Source organism: Pongo pygmaeus, chromosome 6 (assembly GCF_028885625.2).
Source record: "Pongo pygmaeus isolate AG05252 chromosome 6, NHGRI_mPonPyg2-v2.0_pri, whole genome shotgun sequence".
NCBI classification, from domain to species: domain Eukaryota; kingdom Metazoa; phylum Chordata; class Mammalia; order Primates; family Hominidae; genus Pongo; species Pongo pygmaeus.
In genome coordinates, this window is record NC_072379.2 from 106,747,812 (window position 1) to 106,760,085 (window position 12,274).

Here is a 12,274-nt window from a genome sequence, read left to right on the forward strand (position 1 = left end):
AACTATCTGATCTGTGACAAACCTGAGGAAAACAAGAAATGGGGAAAGGATTCCCTATTTAATAAATGGTGCTGGGAAAACTTGCTAGCCATATGTAGAAAGCTGAAACTGGATCCCTTCCTTACACCTTATACAAAAATTAATTCAAGATGGATTAAAGACTTAAACGTTAGACCTAAAACCATAAAAACCCTAGAAGAAAACCTAGGCATTACCATTCAGGACATAGGCATGGACAAGGACTTCATGTCTAAAACACCAAAAGCAATGGCAACAAAAGCCAGAATTGACAAATGGGATCTAATTAAACTAAACAGCTTCTGCACAGCAAAAGAAACTACCATCAGAGTGAACAGGCAACCTACAAAATGGGAGAAAATTTTCGCAACCTACTCATCTGACAAAGGGCTAATATCCAGAATCTACAATGAACTCAAACAAATTTACAAGAAAAAAACAAACCCCATCAAAAAGTGGGCAAAGGACATGAACAGACACTTCTCAAAAGAAGACATTTATGCAGGCAAAAAACACATGAAAAAATGCTCATCATCATTGCCTATCAGAGAAATGCAAATCAAAACCACAATGAGATACCATCTCACAACCAGTTAGAATGGTGGTCATTAAAAAGTCTGGAAATAACAGGTGCTGGAGAGGATGTGGAGAAATAGGAACACTTTTACACTGTTGGTGGGACTGTAAACCAGTTCAACCCTTGTGGAAGTCAGTGTGGCGATTCCTCAGGGATCTAGAACTAGAAATACCATTGGACCCAGCCATCCCATTACTGGGTATATACCCAAAGGACTATACATCATGCTGCTATAAAGACACATGCACACGTATGTTTATTGCGGCACTATTCACAATAGCAAAGACTTGGAACCAACCCAAATGTCCAACAACAATAGACTGGATTAAGAAAACGAGGCCCATATACACCATGGAATACTATGCAGCCATAAAAAATGATGAGTTCATGTCCTTTGTAGGGACATGGATGAAATTGGAAATCATCATTCTCAGTAAACTATCGCAAGGACAAAAAACCAAACACCGCATGTTCTCACTCATAGGTGGGAATTGAACAATGAGAACACATGGATACAGGAAGGGGAACATCACACTTTGGGGACTGTTTTGGGGTGGGGGAGGGGGGAGGGATAGCATTAGGAGATATACCTAATGCTAAATGACGAGTTAATGGGTGCAGCACACCAGCGTGGCACATGTATACATATGTAACTAACCTGCACATTGTGCACATGTACCCTAAAACTTAAAGTATAATAATAATAAAATAAAAATAAATAAATAAATTACTTTTCCTTGAAACACACACACAAAAAAAGAAAAATAACTGGAATAAGTTTTAAAGTCTTATTTTCCAATTGCTTGCTGATACATAGAAATATAAGACTTTTATGTTAATTTTGTGTCGAGGAACATTACTAAACTCTCCTACTGTAATATTTGCTTGTTGATTCATGTGGGTTTTTACGTACAAAATCATAACAGTTATGATTAATGACCAGCCAAGAAGGGGCTCCCCCAAAACATTCATTCATGCCAGCTTAATGGCTGTGGTGGAGGAGAGAATCAACAGCAACACAGGCTGTGCTTGAAAGAAGAGAAGGAAGTGGGATTCTCCCTCCTCCAACAGAGTCTTTCCAGGAAAAGCCATTCAAAGACAGTGAGATCTTTTGAAGACCAGTCTTTAATAAGTGGTGTGATATAATATCATACTTCAATAATTAGAATCTGGTTAAATGAGGAAAAATTATATAAGTCATACACACAGTGCTGGGTTTGTGTTCAACAAGCATACATGTCCATCTCCCATCACATCTCTTCTCTCCACTCCAGGTCCCTACTTCAGAGAGATTTTTTTTTTTCCTAAGAAATACCTTATGCAACACACACGCAGAACTTTCCAGGTGTAGTGAGTGGTTATGACTCTATGTGAAGCACAGTATGAGGACTTGCCTTTTTCAATTCCAAGATGAATTTTGTAATGAAATAGTAAATAAACTTTTTGACATTGTATTCAGTGAAGTTGCCATGTCAAGTTTAAATATGAAAGGAGAGTTTCCCAAATGAGATGAATGAAGAAGTCATAGAAGATGATTTAAAAGTCATATATATATATATATGTGTGTGTGTATATATATATATATATATTTAGCAGACCTTGATTTTAATCAAGTTTTAATGGAGTAGGCAGCAGTAGTATTCAAAGCTTTACAAAACAGGTAAAAATTCATTCACATTTTAATGAGAAAGTTTAAGGATGGTGCATATCAGACATTAATTATTAGTTTTGGATGTCAAAGGTTGAATGGATTGCAAAATAATATATATATATATTATATAAATCATACCCACAGTGCTGGCATATATATATATATATATATATATATATATATATATATATATACACACAAAGTATCCAGTATACAAGTATTGATACAATATCAAGTATATTCTTGATACTTAGATTCATGAATCAGGATCATTGTGCAGTGGAAAGAAATGTTCCTATCACAATGCTAAAACTGCATGACTTCCCCTGGGAAGACTCCCTGTACCATCCTGCTTCCATGCTGCCCACCTGGCTTTACCTTCCTGCTTCTGTTCCCTTGGTACCTTAGTTATATCTCTTTCATAGCACTTTTCCCACTCTGGTCATTGTTCTTTTACTTCCCTGCAACCATCACTAGGCTATAAACTCCCTGTGTGGGACCAAATTCTATTGGTTTGAATATTCCCAAGGCCTGGCATATAGTAGGCACTCAGAAATACTGGCAGAGTGAGTTCACTGTAAAATAATAGAGGAGACAGTGGGCATTTAGAAATTTTTTAAAAAAATTCTAACATAAAACATTTCATTCCCTCTTAGTTTTATGATGGCAGACAAAGCATTGGAATATATCCTTTCCTTTCTCTTTCCCTAAGAATAAATTTTTAGGGAGTTCAAATTGTTTTTCAACAGCACTTTGTTCAGAAGTGTGCACATCTGTTAAATCCTACTGAGTAAAATTCGCCAACAGCAGGTAAATCTGTGATAATTCTGTCCGATTTTCCTGTTGTTACCACCCTCCCATGGGCAAACCACATTGCAGCTCAAGTAATATTCATGACCCAAATACTGTTTCCCACCCACTCTCTACAAGTCCATTTTTATTCCACTCACAAGCCAGTTCACATTTGTGAGCAAAATAACTCTGATGTATATAATGAATGTGACACATCTTGGCATCATTCAAGCCTTATGAGCATGGGTTAGCATGCTTGCCACAAGCCCATGTTCACATAAATGACAAGATTCATGTGGCAAGAGCCACCAATTATGTAGTAAGTTATGAGTTCAAGTAACATGGGCATATGGTTTATGACCTAGGTTTATTCTGGTTTTAAGGAAAATGGATCTAAAGAATAAAAAAATACTTACACTGTTGGTTGCATTGTTTCTCTGATTTTTCTATACGCTAGTAAGGATGCAGATCCTACTGTCTGTATAATTAAAAAAACAAAGAAAGCTGCAGGCTTCCAACAGAGGGTAACTGCTTGGGGGTGGGTGTCAGAGTAAGGGCACAGGGTTATAGCATATAATCACATTAGGTTCTATCCCTCTTTGCACTATGAAATATCATCTGGCTTAGAGCCAGCCATGTAGAAACGGTTTCATCATCAGACTGGAGAATAAGCAAATCAGAAATGGAATTAATTTACACTTAGGCAATAGTCCTAATTTTGTGTGTCTGGTCAGCATAATAATTTATTTTTGGAATGAAAGAGAATAAGAATCAATAAATAATACAGAGCTCAAAACTTCCAGAAAGTGCAAAGCAGAGACAGGACCCTGGTGATCTCAGGAAGTGAATGACACTTAAATGTATTAAAAATAAAAGATTCTGTTAATAAACAGTTGGAACTGTTTTCATTAATTACAGCCTCTAAGCTAATAAACATTTTTTGGGTTTCTTTAAATAGAAAATAAACCAAAGGGAAAACATTCTGAAGTAGTGTCAGGAAATCAAAGGACAAAGCCCTATCTTTGTAAATCAAAGTAAAACATGTGGTTGGAATTTTGGGGAAGTGATTTTGCTTGTGGGATTGTCCTTATGAACTTTTAGTTTCATTGAAAAAATCACATCATTGAGTTATGTTTCAAGTTGAAGACACCCATCAGAACCTTATTTCCCTTGGCAGCTCCCAAATTTATGTCATTATATGTATGACAAGTGTATAAGTGTTTTTGTCTTCGTGTCAATTGGGTTTGCACTCAATAAGCCCAAATGAAAAGTCTTTCTTTCCTGAGAAACTAAGGCCTAAAGACAGCTATTTGAAAACACTTTACCAACATAGCACATATAAATTAACACTAAGACAAAGAAATATGACCAAATAGATGTAAACACAGTGATTATGAGGCCAGTAACCAAATACTTGCCACATACTGCTCCAGACACAAAATTCTATTAAAGTTGTTAGTAGATGGCTCATAGAAGGAAACAGAAATCATAGAACTATGAATCACAGGCAATGGCTGAGTTGAAAGTAAAACTAACAGTCTTTTAATTCCAAGCTAGTTCATAAAATTCAACCTCCATTTTTTAAAATAGATCTAGTGGGTACATGTGCAAGTTTGTTACATGGATACTTTGTATAGAGGTGGGGTTTGGGCTTCTAGTATACCATCACCCAAATATCAACCTTGATTTTAGTCAAGTTTTAATGGAGTAGGCAGCAGTTATCTGGGAAAGTCACATGACTTCAGATCATGGTTTCACATCGCTGTAAGAGCAAGCTGATGTTTGAGACCCAGGTGGTTAGCAGTACATTGCCAGATTCACTGAGGCATAATAATGTAGAATAGGAACCCATCACCATGTGGTAAACGTATGAAGGACAATGGTTTATTTCCAATTCATGCAAATACATTTTTTTTCAGGTCACATTAAAGATTTTGCTTCATCACAATACATAAGGGAGTGGTATGCATATCCTGCAGATAATTATAGCCACAAGAACTCTTAGAAATAAGAAGTTATTTAGTAATTGTCAGCTTACCTGCTTTACAGGAGAAACATGTAGAAGGGTGAATTATTTCAGCGAAGTTCTACTCATCCAGATGCCCTAGGCTATGGGCTTCTGTAGGCTGCTCTAATGTGTTACAAAACCCTCTTGGGTGATCTGGGTGTGGACGCTGCATGAGGTTTTCATACACCTTCAGCTCCAGAACCAACTTCTGACATCAAGACAACCCTCACTATGCATTTTTCTGTACCATGAGATACAGAAATTCTGAGAACTTTTTGAAACCATAGTTATCTCTCTTTAAGAGATCAGAATATAAAAACTTAGGGGCTGAGATAATAAAGGAAAAACACAGGTATCTGCCTGGAAAATGATATGAAAATGATTTTATTGAAAATATATGCCTTTTTCTCAATCAGTTCTACATTTTTCATCCTTAGCATTATGTCACATGAAATTCTATGATATTGACATGATAGTGACATGGAAAAACCAAAAATGAGCTCTAGAGACAGGTAAAACTTAACATAAATATCTTCTCTACAAATGTTGCCTGGTAATCCCAATAGTGAAATATTTTATTTCACCTAAAAGCCTCTTCATCTTGCAAACAATGTCTCAAAATGGGCTTAATGCATATTTAAAAGGTATCTTATATAAGCAAGGGGCTTCTAAAAAGAAAAAAACAAGGTACAAAAGGTATTTTAAAAAGGTATACTTTTAGAATAACAGAATCCCCACATTTTATTTAAATAAATACATATTTTGTTTCTGTTTTTAAACAAATATAAAATCTTTTCCATCTCTTGAAAAGATTTATCTTTGTTTAAAGAGAAGATGTTTTAAAAATTTAGCACACAGGTTATATTAACATTTTCCCTTAATGATGGAGCCAAGCCAAGAATGTATTATCAAAGTTCTGTGAGTAACACATTGCCTAGAGGGCTATGACATTTCTTAATAATTAACAGCTTCTAAAACAATCTAGTCACCATTTCATGATTAAAGGGCACTGGTATGGGTATTGTTTAGGAAAACTAGCTTCAAATTCTAGATGAAAAAGTGTGTTCACACTGGTTTATTACAGCATGTTTAGAAGATGACAAGTATAGTTTTCTTTACAATGCAGGTGCTGGAGGGTCTTTTTTGTTGTTTTAATGCTCACAGTAGCACACTGGCTTGGCTAGATTGATCAATACAGCATGGGCCCATGGAAAATATGAGAAAGTAGGAGACATTCTACCTCCAAAATTATGACTAAAATCAAAATTTAGTTTTTTAATGAAAAATGAAAATGTTTGATCATGAGGGACATGTATACATTGAGACATGGAAGTATCCCTAAACTTATATTTGAGGAAAATATGAGATGCCAGGCAGAACATAATCTGGCCGAGTTCTATTCTCGGGACTGTGTTCATGTGCGCAGAGAAGATGAAGAGCAGAGAAGCAGGGGCTCACCTGTATTCTCCAAACGTCCCATCATCTTCCTTCATAGGCTGGATTTCAGGGTCAGCATGGGCATCTTCCTTTTCTTTAACTAAAAATTGCCAAAATGATATTATTATCTGTTGATCCTGTTCTTTCTTATTCAAAGTCCATGAGAGCATTCTTTGAGATATACAGCAGTGAAAAATAATTCCATACACAAGTAGATGTCATATAACCATATATATTGTGGCCATGCATATATTTTGGTGTTTTAGTTATTTTTGAGGCAACCCAATAGAATGTACATTTTTTAACACATAAAGTTGACTAGTCTCTCACCTGATAATTTTTAAGTTTCTAAGATTTCCCCCTATTTTACCCATCTATTTATTAACTATATTAATGGTTGCAAATTGTTTTTGTAAGCCTATTCTTTCACAGATTTTTTTTTCTTGTCACTGAAGGGAAAATGGTCAGGTAAAGAAAATATAAATTTAATGGGCCCACTAAATTGAATAAACCATTACCTTATAGGGAAAGCAATGTTACCCATCACAATATGAAGACTTAGTTCATGCATTACTTCCTTTGAAAAACTCCATGAACCTTCCCTGCAACTCTCTCCTTGCCAGTTGGTTTTAGGTGTTACTTCAGCATCCATAACTTATGTGGAGTCTAAGAAAGTAGGCTCACGAATGTTTTCAGAGAACTGACTGATTTACTCCTCCAAATGCCTTATGATCATTGACAATGTTTAGATTGCCATTATTAAAAAAGGGATCAAAAGTCATTTGAAGAGAATGTCCAAACTCATGGCTCTGGGAAGACAAAATATTACAATCTACATGATTTCCCCCATGATTTTTTTAGTTTAATGGATTATTATGTAGCATTATAAAGCAATTTTAATCTTTCTTTCTTACCTGGATATTTACCACCCTTGTTTCTTCTAATGAAGCAAACAATCAGCAAAATTAAGATAAGGAGAGCGACAGCACACATTAGACCAATGAACCAGCCCTGAGTTGCAATATCCACCTGCCGGCTTGCCATCGCTGGAAAACAAATCAACAGTGTTGGTGGCAAAAGGTTAAGGGGAGATGGAAACTGCTGCAGTCTCTCAGAGTAAAAAATTACCACATTATGTGAGCTTTCATATATTTTACATGTGGCCCCAAATTAGGATCTGTCAATTATTAATTAGGAATTATATAAATAATTAACTTTGAAAAATCTTCATTCATTAAAAAATTCAAATAGAGAAATCTGAATAGTTATAACATTAAATGCTAACAACCCCTGGTGAACACCGTGTTCACAGTTATTTTCACTATATATTCTCAATAAAAACAAATTCCCAAACCAATTAAAGTATTCACTGTTAACAGGATACATTTTACATTAAGTACAATGAGAAAAATATAAAACTGAGTTTTAAACAGAACAGAATGTATACATCTAATTGAGTATTTTCTCTTCAAAGGAAATGCTTTTAGAGGCTAAACTGTCCTTGCAAGGCTGTTGCCATTTTCAATATTTTTTAGAAATCTGTTAAAAAAGAAAACGGTCCACACAAGAAACCTTTCCAGATCAGGAAAACAGCTGTATTGTTTTATATAACATCTCAATTTGCACCCAAAATATTACTTAGATTTGTTATTCATCTCATTCACGAGAGTTGGTTCTGAGTGGAGTTTCTGAAAAACCAAATCCACCCTCAAAGAATCAATATTTGTTATTGCTAAGGATCCATTCAAAAGACTGGAATATCTCTCAGTCAGTGAAATCATTATTTGCCTAAGTGACCAGTTTGAAAAGAAAGTACTCACTTACGTGTATACATATCCTTTCAGTTTGCATCTATTCTGTTTAATAAATGTGAAACCCCTTATTCCATCAGTCATAATATGCAAAATTTCTAAGAAAACCACAGAATAATTAGCATTTCGGGTATTATTTTAAAGTATCAATCTTATGGGAAAAAGTGCAGCATCAATGGCTATTCAGACATGCCCATGCAGATTTGCTTAATTAACTAGTATAAATTCTTTTTTAAAAGACCTTTATTTTCTCTCTTTTGACCATAATCAAGATAAAACATTTTCTTCTTTTGACTCCATAAGCATGCTTATATCATGCTTTTAATTTGACTAATTTTCTTCCGAATATATTTTACACAGTTGAGTTAGGTGTGTGTGTGATCTCTGGATGCAGAAATAAACATGACTACGCATATCCCAGGTTCTGCTAATGTTGCAAAAATAGCATCTCATTGCCTCTTTTTCTCCATACAAAGTTTAGGGAGAAAAAGGAAATGCTAAAAATCAAGTGTGAAGAGGAAGGTTAAAAAAAAATATGGACATATGTAGAAGAAATAAAATGAGAAGCAAAAATACCTTATTTGAAATACAAGTCAAAGGCTGGTAGCCTTTTCCCAATAGGCCCTCGTGCCTCATTAGTTAGAGAAGTTTTGAGCTGTATCATAGCCACACACAAGTAAAGCACCAGTTTAGGTAGTTTCCCCTTTCCATATACATACCATAGTCATGATGATGAAGATGAGGACAATGGTAATAACACTGATGGCTAACAGTTTTGGACCCTTACCATAGGCTAGGCACTGTGCTGAAGGCATATCTCGTTTAATCTTTACAACAATTCTCTGAGGTAGGCATCAGAAATAAATCCACGCCCAGAGAAGATTAAGAACTTGCCCAAGAGTTGGAGCAACCTGTGTCTGACTGACTCCAGAAAATATGCTACTAGCCATTATATTATACTGCTGTAATGCATTCCTAAAAACAATCCAGATACCAAATCTGCAAAAGTCTTAAGTTAAAGAATAAAATGCTATAGGCACTTCCTATTCTGAGACAGGCAAAAAGGTATTAAAAGTCCATCATTACATCCTCTTTGGCAACATATTTCTTTCAATTGATGCCTGGTCTGTGCTTTTTCTTCAAAACTGAACCAAAAACCAAATGGCATTAAGTCTCTTAAGCATTTGACTATAGTTCTTGTTTTCAGTGTGCTGATTTACAGCCTTGTCATAAATACATTCAGCATTTACATTTTTCATCTAATTAAATGCAACTAAAAGGGAAAAACGAGATACTCAGGTACTATCAGAGATATTGTTCTACAAGGATGGTGACTGCCAGAATTGAACTACTGACTAGCACTTTGCTGCTATGCAACCATGGAAAAACTGGATAGATGTTTGATGGGTGGTACACAAACATCCACATTCACCGACTTTGAATTTCTGCCTCTATGTCTAAAGAAAAAAAGTATTGAATATTTCACTGCCCTATTATTTAAAATAGGCAGACACAATATGGTAATAGGTGCATGTGTGCACACACAGTCACATTCACACACACACAAGTACACTAGAAATTGATATAAAACAGAAACTGTGTAAATGGAATAAAAACTTCTATTGACTTTCCATCCATAAAAGAAAAGATTTAAATTCCAGAATGATTAAAAGAGGCTTGAAGCCTTTTCAGGACAATCTAAAATCATCTGGGACATACAAATCCAAGCCGTAACCACGATCATGCATCACACACACACACACACACACACACACACACACATGCATACACACACATACACCCCACAGAGAGAGAATTAAACCTATGGGGGTTTTCCTTCTAGAATCAGTTTCAATGGGTGGATATCACCCATTGAAGGGCTGGGTAGCGGAGTAAAAGAGAATCTTCATTACTTGATTTTTTTTTTAACAATAAAATTATATTCACGTATTATTTGAGTAATCCACAAAATGATAAATTAAACACATATAAAGAACATGAAAATAGAAAATATGGCAGGAGAATGAGATTTGCTTTGTTTTCTGGAAGTCAGCTTTACAACAGTCTTCTGCTCTGGCGTTGCTTGCTGTCATGGATATCTGTGCTCTGTGGTAGGAGGTCTCTGAGGAAAACGCTCTTGAGTCCTCAGAACCATAGAATCAACATAGAAGAGAGACAGGGTGAGGGAAATGGTTATTTGTTCTCTACTATTTATGAAGAATGCACTATGGATGAAGATGTCCTGTTCAAATGCTTAGACATCAAATGCTTAGATGTGTTTAGGAAGAGCAAAATGTGACCTTAACCAAAGTTTGGAGACAACTGACAAAAAAGCTGTTGGGCCTCGTGAAAACAAATCTGTTTTAAATCCTTTGTGATGATAAGAAAGACTGGGTAATTGAGGGACAGAGGTAAAAGATGAAGGGGAGGAGGTGGATGGCGTTAATGAGAGGTCACATCTGGTCAGACCAGATGGGGTGGCACTAAAGAGAGGTCAAACGGGGGCAGGGAATGGCGCTAATAAGCAGTCATACCAGGTGGGGTGGCGATAATGAAAGGTCACACCAGGTGGGGTGGGGTAGTGAGAAGTCATACCAGGTGGGGTGGCGATAATGAAAGGTCATACCAGGTGGGGTGGGGTAGTGAGAAGTCATACCAGGTGGGGTAGCGGTAATGAAAGGTCATACCCGGTGGGGTGGGGTAGTGAGAAGTCATACCAGGTGGGGTGGCGATAATGAAAGGTCACACCAGGTGGGGTGGGGTAGTGAGAGGTCATACCAGGTGGGGTGGCGATAATGAAAGGTCATACCAGGTGGGGTGGGGTAGTGAGAGGTCATACCAGGTGGGGTAGCGGTAATGAAAGGTCATACCCGGTGGGGTGGGGTAGTGAGAAGTCATACCAGGTGGGGTGGCGGTAATGAGAGGTCATACAAGGTAGGGTAGCGGTAATGAAAGGTCATACCAGGTGGGGTGGCGGTAATGAAAGGTCATACCAGTAGTATTGGGAAGAAGTGCAGCATCAGGACACCGCCTATCTCGTTTGTTTTTCAGTTTGTGCCATAGGAAAAAAATTAAGAAATATACCTTAAAAATCCAGGCTATAAAAGGGAGAGATGGTGTAATGGTAGGAAGATTCATGAAACAACTGTAGATAAAGTTGAGTCTAGGGTCCTAAAATTAGCAGAAATCAGAGAAAGAGAGGTAGATCATGAATACAGAGTTTAAAAATTAGCCAATGATATGCTTTCATGCCAAATATTGACATCCTTACACCGCGGAACCCAGTGGGAGGAGAGGAGAGGAGAGGAGAGGAGAGGAGGAGCAGGAGCAGGAGCAGTGGAAGACGGTGCTTTCACACTGGAGTTAACCCAGCAGCCCCAAAGGATGAAGCATTGTGAACTGGGAAAAGGGAGGCAGCATAATGGTAAACTGAGGCATTCTAGAATGCTGGCAGCATTTGCTCTTACAGGTGATGTGTTAACTAAGGTCACTAGAGTTGAATCAATATTTGTTCTTTTTAATACATTTATATGTAAAAAGTGACAAGAACTGGTTGTGACCTTGTCCTGTCTCTCCATCGCTGGCACACAAGAAGGCCCACCTATCACGATTCCTCACCTCGAACTATCTGGCAGTTGCTGCCGGAACTGTAGGCATTACACTGCTGAGTGAAAAATAATTTTCTAAAGGAGTTGTCTTTTGTCCTATAAAAGGACAAAAAATGCTACAACTTGATTTTGAGGGTGAATCTAACTTTGGATAAAGTCACTTTTTCCTTTCCTAAACATTTCTAACAATTTTAACAACAGGTCATTTTTATACATAGTAGATTCTTCATAAATAATCCAGAACCAGTAACCACGTGCAGCCTGCAGTGGTCCAGAATCACTGATTGGATATACCAAGTGTTGACTGAAGCTGCCCTTTCTGAGACAGCCTGTCCTCCTTGGATCTTTGTGACCCTGCAGTGGGGGTATAGT

The 12,274-nt window shown here is 36.8% G+C and overlaps 1 protein-coding gene across 32 annotated transcripts in view; it reads right to left on the reverse strand.

Moving 5' to 3' along the window:
- The window catches only part of NRCAM (neuronal cell adhesion molecule), a 314,317-nt gene that overhangs the window by 11,378 nt on the left and 290,665 nt on the right, over nt 1–12,274 (reverse strand). For 31 of the 32 annotated variants that reach the window (XM_054494285.2, XM_063667720.1, XM_054494267.2 and 28 more), the window contains 2 exons: nt 7,398–7,529; nt 6,505–6,583 (listed from right to left, as the gene is read on the reverse strand). In XM_054494285.2, the coding sequence (XP_054350260.1) occupies nt 6,505–6,583; nt 7,398–7,529 (211 nt within the window). Of the gene's footprint in view, nt 1–3,460; nt 3,517–6,504; nt 6,584–7,397; nt 7,530–12,274 lie in introns of those variants that run through there. The other variant, XM_063667721.1, reaches the window with a different exon arrangement.